The following is a 14590-nucleotide window of genomic DNA, read 5'->3' as shown; positions in this document are numbered from 1 at the left end:
TTTTTGCTTGAAGATATGGCTTGTTGAGACTGCACATTGAGCTTATGAAGTGTTTAAATCCCGCAAGGTTCCTAGTAGCTCAATGGATGAAGTGTGTGCAATTCTTCTCTCATAATTGGCTAAGGGCTAGAATGTTTGGCCAGAAGGTTGAATGGAATGGTACATGGAGGATTTTATGAATCATCTAGAAGAATAGGAATCCACCTCACTGTGTTAAGAAATATGTGCCCTTGATTTATCGATTTGACCGACTAGACTGTGTGAACAAGAAATCCTCTGTCCAAGTTGCAGGCTTAGATGGGCGTAGACCCTGGCAAATTGTCCTTGGCCACTTAAGGTATCATAATCGACAGCATTCAGGAGTGGCTCGGCCTGTGAATCATTCATGGCAGGCATAAATAATGGAGAATAGCAGCCAGTTAGCAGCTGCAACTCGAAATAGTAGTGGCCTGAAACACAATCTTTTCCCCTGTAAACTATGTGTTTCACCTGTATCACACCGGGGCGTCTGGGCTTGAGTGACAGGTTTGAGCAGGGGAACGAAACAACTCCTTCCTCCATCCAGACCTCGCTTCATCTTCTTCTGATGAATTTTTCACCAAAGAGTCTTTTTGATATCTCTCACCCAGGGGAGCTTGGGTAATGTAAACTATAATTATTTCTCATAACCGCACATCTTCTCTAATTAGTTCACTCCTCTGAACTGGACCTTGCATTTTTTACACGTCAAGAGGACATGGGTTGGAAGATAAATATGCATTGTTTGTTGACTTTGCCGAGTCCCTTGGCTCTGCAAGTGATGTCGTCTCCCGTCTTGTTTTTACCGTGTAAATGGCGCAATTTTCATCTGGCTTTGTAATGTGTGAATGAAAATAGTTATAGCAAAGCACTGATAGTGCTCAAGTCATCAATGAGAAGGATCTCAATTCAATATGTTAAGCCCTTCTCTGTCCAGGCGTCTTAAAGCTTTTCAAACTGGGTCATCTGTAATGGGCTGCAGCTCTTGAAAAGGGTCTGGATGGTGGCATTTACTCGTAGATCCTGCATGCGGCTTGTTTTAGAGTGGATTTGCAGGAGCACGTGAGGTCTGTTTTTCCTGTCAATGGCAGGCATGAATAGACTCCTGTATCTCCCCCTCTTGGTGGTCCTGCGGCCTTGAAGCCAATTGTCTGCATAGTAAATGCCTGTGGGGGAAACTTCGGTTGGTGGACGTGATGCAAAGTTGGTCGCGTACTAGGGCTGGCACTATTTAGTCGACTGGACGATTGTTTGGTCGATAGGCTGTTTTGGCAACCAGTGTCAAATATATATATATGTGTGGCACACGAGACACCTGTTTGACTCATGCCTGTCTGAGTCGACTAATCCATTGCGGAGGCCACAGGAATGGCCCACCATTCCAAACCCATGTTTGTTTGGTGACAATCATTTCTGTTAATGCATTCAATATATTAATTATTACAGTCTTACCGTTTTTAGTGTAGGAATGGACAGAGCGCACAACCTGGGCTACACTTGTGAGGAATAACTTTTGGTTTATTTCATTCCATTTTCAATTTATTCATTGTCTTTTGTTTGGAGCGCTCCTGTCAATCTTGAGTAAGGACATACACCTGATTACGCATAGAACTTAGCCTACCTGGCCTTTGCACGAATGTAGGCTTAGAAATGTGTCTATTTGGGGATCTGATGCTATTGATGGTTATCTTAACTCACCGTCACTGGATATTCTCAAAGGAATGTTTTCTTTGCCTCTAAAAACAAATAAACAGTCTTTTTTTATATCCTTTGATAATGATAATAGTTCATCAATGTAGTCTATTTGAAAAATCTTTCCAGGTCTGTCCTTTTCGATAACCTCTCAGCATGAAAGAGGAAAAAATGTCACGTTCTGATCCGGTGGCAATGTCATAAAAAAAGGCCTGCCTGATTACTTCTTATCCCTTGTGCAAATAGCCTACAGCTGTGTCTGTCTGTTCCAGGGCTCACTGGTACAGGAAACTCTTGAGGACCCAGCATATTTTATACAATGTTGCAAGTTTGCTAGCACAAGCTTCAGGCCTGACCCAAGTTAATAGTTGATACAATGTTTCAAGTTCCTTGCAGACTGGCCATGGAGAGCCAATATGATTTATAGGATATTTATTTGTATAATATTTTTTACCTGCGCGCTGCAATGTTTTTATTTGTTGGCTTTATGTAGGCTATTTTTTACGTATTGGCAATGGCAATAGAAGTTACTTTTAGATTTGTATCATTTTCATTAGATATAATTTTGATTAACCACATGACATTGATTTTGAAATATGTGACTCACCACCTGGATTCATTCTTATGTAGCAAAATTTGAATTTCTGTTTTTTACACTGGATCAAAGTAGAGACTCATAGCTACAAAATGGTATATCATACACCACATTTGAGGAAACAATGGGAAAGTAATTATGCTTTGAAAGTTGATACATTCGTAAACTCACTTTTGAGAAAAGGGCCTTTGAATGTTTTGGTACCTACTAGAGAGCTCTACTTTGTCTACACCCAGCATTGTTCACACCCTCTTAAACCAGCCCCACCCATCTCTTTAAGGATTCACATGAGGTCATGTGCTAAAGACTGAACGTGGTAGTAGTCTACAATAAGGAAACATTCCAGGTAAACAGAAGTGTCCAGAAAAAATATTTGATAAATATTAGATGATGCTTACCCAGATACACTTGTCTAAATTGATTGGTCATGTGAAAGAAATGCTATAACCCCCAGCCACATCCAGTGGTGGAAAAAGTACTACATTGTCATACTTGAGTAAAAGTATAAATAATGTCAAATTCCTTATATTAAACTGTATTTAAAATTGTATATAAAAAAAGTATAATAATTTGACGGATAGCCAGGGACACAATGTACTTAGGTATCAAAAGTAAAAATATAAACCATTTCAACTTCATTATATTAAGCAAACCAGACGGCACAATTGTATTATTTTTATTGACAGATAGCCAGGGTCACACTCCAACATTCAGACATGATTTACAAATGAAGCATTTGTATTTAGTGAGTCTGCCAGATCAGAGGCAGTAGGGATGACCAGGGAAGTTGTCTTGAGAAGTGTTTGAATAGGACAATTTTCATGTCAAAATGTAACAAGTACTTTTGGGTGTCAAAGAAAACGTATGGAGTAAAAAGTACATTATTTTCTTTATGAATGTAGTGAAGTAAAAGTTGCCAAACATATATTTAGTAAAGTAATGTACAGATACCACATAAAACAACTTAAGTAGTACTTTAAAGTATTTTTACTTAAGTACTTTACACCACTGCCCAAATGCCTTCACACCAGCACATTAGCATACTTTATATACTGTTACACACGCACCTATCACATAGTATTCCATACATAACTTAAGGCCATGCAACCTGAGTTGAAACCTGAGTGAGGTAAACATCTACAGTTGAAGTCGGAAGTTTACATACACCTTAGCCAACTACATTTCAACTCAGTTTTTCACATTTCCTGAAATTTAATCCTAGTAAAAATTCTCTGTCTTAGGTCAGTTAGGATCACCACTTTATTTTAAGAATGTGAAATGTCAGAATAATAGTAGAGAGTGATTTATTTCACCTTTTATTTCTTTCATTAAATTCCCAGTGGGTCAGAAGTTTTTGGTAGCATTGCCTTCAAATTGTTGCGTCAAATGTTTCGGGTAGCCTTCCACAAGCTTCCCACAATAAGTTGGGTGAATTTTGGCCCATTCCTCCTGACAGAGCTGGTGTAACTGAGTCAGGTTTGCAGGCCTCCTTGTCGCATAAGCTTTTTGAATTCTGCCCACAAATGTCCTATAGGATTGAGGTCAGGGCTTTGTGAAGACCACTTCAATACCTTGACTTTGTTGTCCTTAAGCCATTTTGCCACAACTTTGGAGGTATGCTTGGGGTCATTGTCCATTTGGAAGACCCATTTGCGACCAAGCTTTAACTTCCTGACTGATGTCTTGAGATGTTGCTTCAATATTTTCACATAATTTTCCTGCCTCATGAAGCCATCTATTTGGTGAAGTGCACCAGTCCACCCTGCAGCAAAGCACCCCCACAACATGATGCTGCCACCCCTGTTCTTCACGGGTTGGGATGGTGTTCTTCGGCTGGCAAGCCTCCCCCTTTTTCCTCCAAACATAACGATGGTCATTATGGCCAAACAGTTCTATTTTTGTTTCATCAGACCAGAGGACATTTCTCCAAAAAGTACAATCTTTGTCCCCATATGCAGTTGCATACCGTAGTCTGGCTTTTTTATGGCGGTTTTGGAGCAGTGGCTTCTTCTTTGCTGAGCGGCCTTTCAGGTTATGTCGATATAGGACTCGTTTTACTGTGGATATAGATACTTTTGTACCCGTTTCCTCCAGCGTCTTCACAAGGTCCTTTGCTGTTGTTCTGGGATTGATTTGCACTTTTTGCACCACAGTACGTTCATCTCTAGGAGACAGAACGCGTCTCCTTCCTGAGTGGAAGGATGGCTGCGTGGTCCCATGGTGTTCATACTTGCATACTATTGTTTGTACAGATGAATGTGGTACATTCAGGCATTTGGAAATTGCTCCCAAGGATGAACCAGACATGTGGAGGTCTGCATTTTTTTTCTGATGTCTTGGCTTATTTCTTTTGATTTTCCCATGATGTCAAACTAAGAGGCACTGAGTTTGAGGCCTTGAAATATATCCACAGGTACACTTCAAATTGACTCAAATGATGTCAATTAGCCTATCAGAAGCTTCAGAGATAACATCACTACACACAGTTCATTCAGGTAATGTTAGCTACTGTAGCTAGCCAGCCATCTAACATCAGCTGACTAGCTAATAGCAAGCTTTAACTAGCAATACAAACCAAATGTCATAGCTAGCTAAAGTTAACCAATAAGTTCAATGTTAGCCAGCTAACATTAGGCTATATCTAGCAATGCGAAATGGAATTCTGAGAAAACATCGCTAACGTTACACATGCTTCATTGACATAAGTTAATGTTAGCTAGCAAGCCAGCCACCTAACCTCAGCTAAAGTTAGCTAGCTAACATCAAGCTCTAACTTGGGATCTTTTGTTTAGACATGCCACGTTAACGTTAGCTAGCAAGCTAAAAAATGAACTATAATCCCAATCCATAGAGTAACGTTACTAACAATACAAACCGATTGTCATAGCAAACTAAAGTTAACCAAATAACGTTAGGTTCATTTTTAGTTAGCAAGCCAACCATCAAACTCTAGCTGGCTAGCTAACAGCAAGCTTTAGCTTGCAGTGAAAACAACTTTCTGACAAAATTAGAAATGTATAATATCTGAATCTGTAGCTAGATTCTTACCTGTATACATGGATGAAAGCGCTCACGGCAGACTGCAACCCCTTTTATAAGACATCCTGTGTTGTTTCTGTTTAGTTTGCACAGCTTGTTTGGCCCATTGTGTTCCACTGATTTGTTATAAAATGAGAGAGTCAGCATTGCATGGCATGTTCGTCATCCAGAAAGTAGTCCATCACAACTTATTCCCACTGACCTTGGTCGATAGTGCCTTGTAAATTCAGGGAAGCAATGTTATTGAGAGCAGTAGCAACATATTTGCAGTTGTCCATGGCTAACATATCTTTCAAGAAAACTGCAGTAGAAAGGATTATTTACGCATTACGAGCAGCTCATTTTATAGACACAAGATGCAACTCCGCAGACCAATCCAAACTCATCTCTCGGCATGTCCAGCCCAATCATTATCTCAGCCAATCATGGCTAGTGGGAAGGTTGCTGAATTTTTCTTTGGCTAAACCAACTAGGCTCACAATTTTATAATTTAACTATTTGTATTTACAGATGACATACACCTTTGATATTAAGGCACATGAAAGTTCACATGTTCGAGAAGGCATTTCTGCCAAAAAAAAGCATTTTCATAAAAATAAAAAAAATTGCGTTCAAAAGGTGCTCCTTTGAAGTCGTGATTTGCAACATACGCCTAGTTTCCTGAATTGGGTCACATATGAAGACTATTCTAAATTATTTTGAGATATGAAGACATAAATTAAATGAAACTGTTCCATGAAAATATGCATATGAAAATCATAACTGGCACGCAGATCAGTAGAAACGGTATGATAACTTGGCACTCCAAATCGAAAAGGTTGTCGACTGCTGGTGTAGCCTATTACTGGCAACTTCAGGAGTTTAGTGTCAGAATCTGTGAAGGCCAGCAGCAGGAGGCAGCGGGAGGAGGAGGGTTTTTTCTTCTGGCGAGACTATATTGATCTCTGGCTCCCTCTTTAGTAATTTGTGTCTTAATTTTTAATCGCAATGCTTAAAGCATCAGACAAACTCAGTAACCTACATATAGTCTATATATGGAAAAATACATGTTTAAACATTTTGACCAATCGATTCGTCGAAAGAACCCACGACTCTCGGTCGACCAAGATAATTTTTTGTTGGGACAGCCCGATGTTTCTTGCTCCAGCAGTGCAGTAATATGTAAAGGATTATGTTTCTAGCTCCAAAAGTGCAGTAATATCTCAATCCTTACGTTTCTAGCTCCAACAGAGCAGTAATATCTAGCAGCACAATATCAATATACACATGATCCAAAAGGTATATATATTGTTTTTGGGGCCTATTGCGCCTCAGCAACACACATCATCCCGCACAGTGGCAGATTCAACTGTAGGACTGAATAAGACTGCATAGAGGCAAATAATTACCATAATCACTGTCAACATTAATGGATTTGGCAACACTGGAGAATTCAAACCCGACTTTTCCATATTTATAGAAGCAATAAACAAAGAATGCAAACGGAAATGTCTGTTATGATTCAAAGTGAACACTGTTTACTGGCATTGAAATGCATATTTGGGTTAGGGGATGAGATTGGATTGTGGAGTATGAGTGGAAATGTAATATTTATGGGCTCGACACAATTTGACACCATAATATCTCTATCTTTCTCTCCCTCTCTCTCCCTTCACCTCTCTCTTTCATTATGCTAAAGATACCACAGAATGGTTTTGGGTTGTGTAAAACACTAATAAAAAGTGTGTATCTCCAGGCAGTAGTTGAATACTGTCTGTACACTGTGTAGACGTGTGTGTAAAACCATGAAGCAGCTCCCTCTCGATGGAACTGTCCCAGTCTAATGCATTGATAACTACACTCTACATTTGGCATCAAACTACCATTGATCTCTACACTTGACATCAAAATAAGACTATTCAGAATGTGAATATGAAACACTTGACATTTCAGTAACTCTCCTCTCCTCAGCCCTCTGCAGTTTTATGAAGAGTGGAAGAATGATCACTTGTCCCTGCTGGGCGCATATCTGTCAGAAATGCGAGCAGAACGTTTCGCAGTGAACCTAACGGCTATAGCAGGCATAGTTTGGCACTGTTTTCATGGAAATGGTGGTGTTTTTCTTTCTCTCCAGGTGGAAATTACGCTCCAGGACGTCAACGACAACCCACCTGTTTTCCCGAACGATCTTCTTGACGTGACCATCGAAGAGAACATCAGTGATGGCTTCAAGATAATGCAGCTAACAGCCACAGATGCCGATGAGGTAAAGTCTCCCAGGATTGGCCTTTTCTATATTCTGTCTTCTGCCTATTTGAATGGAACTCTGGCAGATAACTCCCCCGTCCCCGTCCCCCATGCTAGAGGGAAGGATCAGCCAAAAGGCAGCCATTACAAAAAGTAAATGTACAAGGCATACCGTCGTTATCTCTGTGTTACCATCAAAATCGATGTTTTTTATATGTACATCTTGACTAGATCTGGTGCCGCACTTAAATGTAAAGCGCTCAACCTCCTAAATATACTACATTGCTCTTATCTGCATATAGGAACTTGGAAATGAAAATCTGGAAATGAGCAGATGTGAGCCTCTGTTAAGGGATTTCTTAAAGTGGCTGCAGGTAGAAACGTAGTTTCCAATATCCCAAAAATTAAATAAGAATTCCGTCCAATTAATGCGCTCTGCAATTATTTGACCAAGTATCCGACCACAGCCACTGGTGTAATGCAGTTTGATCAGTCACATTCCTGAAGCCCAAGAAACAAACACTAGAATCCTAGTACATATGGAAATGAAAAAGGTTTATGAATGACTTTTTGGAGGGTTACTGTCAAAATTATTTATGAAGCAAAAACAAATTGACAATCGATGATGGGCGCATGGGCCTCCAGTGCTCGTGCACCCTTACTCCTTGAGGTTGTCTGGTACACCAGTGACCACAACTTGTAGTTGGAGAAATTACAGCACTTTTTCTTGCTCACACACACAGACACACACAATCACGTGTTTTGACGTTACATGAGATGGCTAGGGACCACAGGTGTCACCGAGCCCTGAGGAGAGCAGCTAACAATTGACTCCTTGCGCCGGGCAGATTGTCCCTCCGCGGGCCTCTGTAGTTCACATTACATCACTGACTTCACCCTTGATTAGAAAAAGGCTCCATCTTTCGCAGCTTAGGCAGGATGTGGACATAAAATCCAGCACTGAGCGAAAATCAGGTCCTCCCAGCATCTCCAAGGCCTGCGGTTCCTTGGCCCTGCCAATGAGACAGGGGATCTGAATGGAAAGAACCGGGGCCATTGTGAGGAGGGATTAGTGTGTGAGAGAATATGCACTCATACTTAACGTTAACTTATGAGGCCACACATTTTTATTACACAGCTGTTACCTCACCAACCTCGCCAGTTAGAATGTGAGAAAAATCACAGTCCATTTCTGGAATGGTCATTGTATTCGGAATAGAACATTGACTGTAAATCCTGGAGTCAGGTCAATATTTTGACTAATAGGGCGTTTTAAGGACATTTGAGTAACTTCTCTTGGACTCAAGTGAACTTGAACTCGGAGCTCTGATCTTGAAGGATTTTAAATGAAATGGACTTGGACGGTTTCCGTTATTTTCTTTATCACTTTTTCCTCATAGTCAAAATCAAAGGGAAGAAAGACTTGAGCTGTGTTCCAGTAGTATCAAATAACTGCCTTCCCTTGCCTCCTCTCCTTCATGACCACTGATCCAAAAGTACCTGAAAGGGGAAAGCAATATGATGAAACCTATCCAGTCATTTTACCTATTATGGGTCATGAAGGAAATTATAGTTGGAAAAGGCTCTTGTTTAGAGTATTGGGACGCAGCCTCGGACAAAGTAGTTGCACTCAGATATGATCATTAAACTGAACTCCAGATAAAGTCGGCTAATTTCTGCCCACATCCTAACGCAGGAAGCGCAAGTTGCGCTGGCACTAAGCGTATGGAATGCATTCAGGCCCTATTCAGAAATCCCCATGTGATCCACGGAGCCGTAACCAGGCGTGGCAAGCTGTTGGCCAGCTAACTGGCTGAATCCCATCCAATTTAACAGTGCTACATATGGGAGTCATGTGTGAGCATATTAAAATGCTGTTTCTATGCATCCGTTTTTCGCTACTCCCGAAGCGAAGGGAACGGTTGCATTCCGTTTGGAAAAGAAAAAGAATAAAGCTTTGCTCTCTCCTGTTATGAAGGCCTCTTTTGGAGAAAATGGTTCTCACCTGATTATTTGAAAGAATCGAAAAAAAGCTGCACTTTTTGTATTTTTGGAAAGAACATTCTCGTTTTATTAGCATTCTGACACAGAGTGGAAAATATGCAGGTACCAATAGCAAGCCTAACTAAGAAAAGTATCTAGAACACTGGGTGCTAAAGAAGCAAAATAACAACGTAACAGCCAAAAAGACTGCTGAAAATGCAAATGAGCGTGACTGAAGCTAGTTCCCACAAGACAGGTACTAAAGCCTAGTAAATGACTGTGTATTTACCTCACATGTAAATACACAGTCATTTACTAAATCAACAGTCCTAGGGGGAGCATAACTTTGAAAGTTCCTTCTTTTGGTACTGTGCATCACCTACAAATCTAGTTCTTAAATGACTGTATCAGTTTAAATTGATGGATTGTAAATAGAAGCATTAGTACACATCACCTCTCAACACGTTGCTGTGATTGGACTTTTAACACCTGTCTTGTGATTGGCTCATACGGCCTAGTCTTGTTTCAGGACTAGGCCGTTTCTCGACAGCTCTAGGAGTCTCTCTCCTCACCCCGCGCTGCTGCTGCAACTCATCTGCTAAATGAGTTTCCTTATGCCCAAGTCTAGCCCGGGAATCCTGCTCTTTAATTGGTTGCCCCCCACCCCCTTCTTTCTTCCCTCTGTGCCTTGGGACGGCTGTAAACTAGTCAGTCTTTTTACAAGGGGAGGTCAGGGGAATGGTCAGTGTCAGCGGGAGACGATGGACCCGCTACTCCTTTCCTCCTCTCTCCTTTTAATCCCCCTACTCTCTCCCCTCCACTCACCCTCTTCCCCCACTCCTCCACCTCTGTTTTAACCCCTACTCTCTCCCCTCCACTCACCCTCTTCCCCCACTCCTCCACCTCTGTTTTAACCCCTACTCTCTCCCCTCCACTCACCCTCTTCCCCCACTCCTCCACCTCTGTTTTAACCCCTACTCTCTCCCCTCCACTCACCCTCTTCCCCCACTCCTCCACCTCTGTTTTAACCCCCTACTCTCTCCCCTCCACTCACCCTCTTCCCCCACTCCTCCACCTCTGTTTTAACCCCCTAACCTCTCCCCTCCACTCACCCTTTCCCCCACTCCTCCACCTCTGTTTTAACCCCCTACTCCTTCCACTCACCTCTTCCCCCACCCTCCACCTCTGTTTTAACCCCTCCTTCCACTCACCTCTTTACCCACTCCTCCACCTCTTTTTTAACCCCCTACTCCTTCCTCTCCCCTCCACTCCCCCTCTTTCCCCACTCCTCCACCTCTTTTTTAACCCCTACTCCTTCCTCTCCCCTCCACCCCCCTCTTTCCCCACTCCTCCACCTCTTTTTAACCCCTACTCCTTCCTCTCCCCTCCACTCCCCCTCTTTCCTCACTCCTCCACCTCTTTTTTAACCCCCTACTCCTCTCCCCTCCCATCCCCCTCTTTTTCCCTTTCCTCCTCTCTCATTTTGAACCCTATCAGAGAATTAATTAGCAGACGAAGGGTGTCTGGTTCCAGTTTGCAGCCCAGGTGGCTGATGGGAATCCCAGATCCAGCATTTGAATTGATGACAAGGGCCTGTTAGATGAACACAGCCTCAATCTGACCTCTCACAAAAAAATGTACCACTCTGTAGGTCTGGGAAGGAGAATGGGCTCTCTGGAATTGCAATGGGGGTAACTCACAATGATGAGGTTTTTGTCCTTGATAAACTAGCAATAAACTATTACTACTTACTAAATGGGAGATACATCAACTTTATTTTATTGCATCAACTCCATTTTATTGTATCTTGTCAAGATCAAAAGTACCCTTGAAATCACCCTGAAATGAAAGATGTTTTTAGCTTTTGAGAAGTCAAAACATAATTCCTCTTTTGAAAAGTAGTAGCTTTTAAAGTTTACCTTTTTCCCTCACTTAGCATCAGACATCAGGAGAGAGTCATCTGCTCTGGTATTGTGCTCAGCACAAACATAAATGTTAAAATCTGTCGCCACTGTTATTCAGTTGTCATACCACGTCCAGTCCTCTACTCCAATTGCAAAGGACCACTATGGCTTTCACATGTGTACTGGGTTGTACTTGTCCAAGGTATCATGGGATCTATTAGTTGCGTTTATAGAGGAACTCTATAGCCCCAGAGTTCAAAGACCAAGAGAAAGGCCCAAGAGAATACTGCCATTCAGCTCCTGTGAGTTTTTCTTTTCACCCACATGACCATTCTATTCTGAGGGGAGCTTGCTAAGTGATGCATTTGCGATATATTTTACTCATTGAGATTTCTAATATAATAATGTCTAATCTATTAGCCCTAGAATAAGGTATTTGATAAAAGTGTGAACACACGCAGTGGGTGGTTGTGAACGTGAATTTCACTCTCACAAAGAAAGTAGTATGATGTCCCTCTCTCCCCCTTCAGGACTTTGACTAACCATAATCCTTAACCTATGTTAAACATCACGGTCTCGTGTAAAAGGATCCACCCCTTTTTTTCAATTTTCGCCTAAAACTGCCTGTAGCTCAGGACCTGAAGTAAGGATATGCATATTCTTGATACCATTTGAAAGGAAACACTTTCAAAGTGAAACAGTTTGTGGAAATGTTAAATTAACGTAGGAAAATATAACACATTAGATGTGGTAAAAGATAATACAAAGAAAAAGAATGTTTAAAATTCTAACTTTTGTACCATCATCTTTGAAATGCAAGATAATTATTCCAGCACAGGCGCAATTTAGATTTTGGCCACAAGATGACAGCAGTGTATGTGCAAGGTTTTAGACTGATCCAATGAACCATTGCATTTCTGTTGAAAATTTTGCATCAAGACTGCCCAAATGTGCCTAATTGGTTTATTAATAGATTTTCAAGTTCACAACTGTGTACTCTCCTCAAACAATAGCATGATATTCTTTCACTGTAATAACTACTGTAAATTGGACAATGTAGTTAAAATAACAAGATTGTAAGCTTTCTGACAATTTCAGATATGTCTATGTCCTGGGAAATTTTCTTGTTACTTACAACCTCATGTTAATCACATTACCCTACGTTAGCTCAACCGTCCCGGGGGGACCCACCGATCCTATAGAGGTTATTAAATAAAGCCTCATAATAAAAAATCGATACTGAATCTTTCTGCCATTAGAAATAACCAATTATAGCAATTTGTATTTCTTCAGGGTCCTAATGCACTGGTGACCTACACCATTATCAGTGGTGCCGATGACAGTTTCCGGATTGACCCAGAATCAGGGGACCTGATCGCCACCAAGAGACTGGACCGGGAACGTCGCTCCAAGTACTCCCTGCTGGTCCGAGCTGACGATGGAAAGCAATCCTCAGATATGAGGCTGAACATCACTGTCAGTGACGTCAACGATCACACGCCTAGATTCTCCCGTGGAACGTACTCCTTCGACATTCCCGAGGATATGACATCAGGTAAAAGGCTTACTGTCACATGGCGTTGCTTGTAACTGCCAGGTTCTTTCATGCTTACTCAGTGTGAAAGTTCCAAATTAATTTCTGCTAAAGTTTATGCCATTCCACGTGAATGTAGTCTATCTATATCTTAAAGGCTTTTAATGCAGACGTTTTGCTCGTTAGTGAAGTCAACAAAGATTGTAACACTTTATTTTAAGGGTCCATAATAAACCATTTATAAGGCATTTACAATACATTTTTTGGGAGTAATTATTAATAAATGGTGAACAAACAATTTATATATTCCTTATAAATGGTTTATTACAAACCATTAAAATAAAGTGTTACTGGGACATTGAATCTGTACATTAAACTGTGGTACTTGGAAATATGAAATGTGTTGTATTTTTTTCTATGGCAGTTGAATGAGTTGGTAGGCAGACGTGAGGGAATACCAATCCAACAATCCAAAAACCCTCTCAAACCCTCACTGTCTGACTGTCTGCTTCTTGACTTGTCAGGCTCCATTGTGGCGGCGATCCTGGCTAGTGACTCGGACTCGGGGATGAATGGCGAGATCACGTACTCCCTGGAGGAGGACGACGAAGACGAGACCTTCCTGCTCAACCCCGTCACGGGGGTCTTCAACGTCACGCGGCCCCTGGACTATGAATCCCAGCAGTACTACATCCTGACCGGGAGGGCCCAGGACGGCGGTGGTCAGGCCAGTTCAGTCAGGGTTTACTTCAACGTCCTGGACGTCAACGACAACCCTCCCATCTTCAATGCCACTTCCTACAGCACTTCGGTCACCGAGAGCCTCCCCCCTGGCTCCAGTATCATCACTGTAGGGGCCAGTGATGCAGATGACGGTATGTATGTCCCTTCTGTCAGTTGCTGATTTCCATAATAGAATAATCTGCCACACCAATGACGTAAACGGATGGTTCATGAAAAATGCAGGTGAACATGGTCAATATAGCATGGCCCATAACTATTGTTATGACATAACACCTGTAATGATCATGTAGTGAAGGCAGTTAGCTAAACATAATATTAAGTCATGTATTTATTTTCTATTTGTCATTCCTGTCACATTGGGATCATGTTGTGAAATACGGTCCACTAGGCTTGAGGTACTTATCAATTTCAGGTGGTTACCTTAGACTGCTTCATGCTGTTATAACAGCTCTGCCATCCCTTTCTGACTGCAATTACCGCTCTGACCATACCAGGCCTAATGCTGTTACTGTGACCCACATTCCTGGGGCAGAAGCCTGTCTTGTGTCTCCCAACGTCAAGCCGATAGTCGATAGTCAGTCACTGTTCTCTCTCTGTGATCTCAACGTTCTCTCAATGATCTGTTATCTCAATGTTCTCTCAGCGTCCCCCCGTCCCTCAACACTAATCATTATTGGTAGCACTCACAGAGGTTCCTCAACCCTTGACCCCTGTAGACGTGGTTGTAACCTAAGGATAGAAGTAGACTTGGCCTTCTTGATAAGGGGTTACCTGTGTTCAGTAATAACGTCTGGAGTGTGGGAAGGTGCTGGGCCGCTTTCCACATGAATACCCCCATGACTTGAATTACAGACG

General features: G+C 41.7%; 1 protein-coding gene across 1 annotated transcript in view; it reads left to right on the top strand.

Annotated features, from left to right (window-relative positions):
• The window catches only part of LOC112221014 (protocadherin Fat 4), a 120404-nt gene that overhangs the window by 72037 nt on the left and 33777 nt on the right, over positions 1-14590 (top strand). Inside the window, exons 2-4 of the mRNA XM_024383056.2 lie at positions 7458-7589; positions 12751-13012; positions 13516-13866. Of these exons, the coding sequence (XP_024238824.1) occupies positions 7458-7589; positions 12751-13012; positions 13516-13866 (745 nt within the window). The remainder of the gene's footprint in view (positions 1-7457; positions 7590-12750; positions 13013-13515; positions 13867-14590) is intronic.

The sequence above is a fragment of the Oncorhynchus tshawytscha genome, linkage group LG21, assembly GCF_018296145.1.
Source record: "Oncorhynchus tshawytscha isolate Ot180627B linkage group LG21, Otsh_v2.0, whole genome shotgun sequence".
NCBI classification, from domain to species: Eukaryota; Metazoa; Chordata; class Actinopteri; order Salmoniformes; family Salmonidae; genus Oncorhynchus; species Oncorhynchus tshawytscha.
This window is presented reverse-complemented; position numbering and strand designations above follow the sequence as displayed.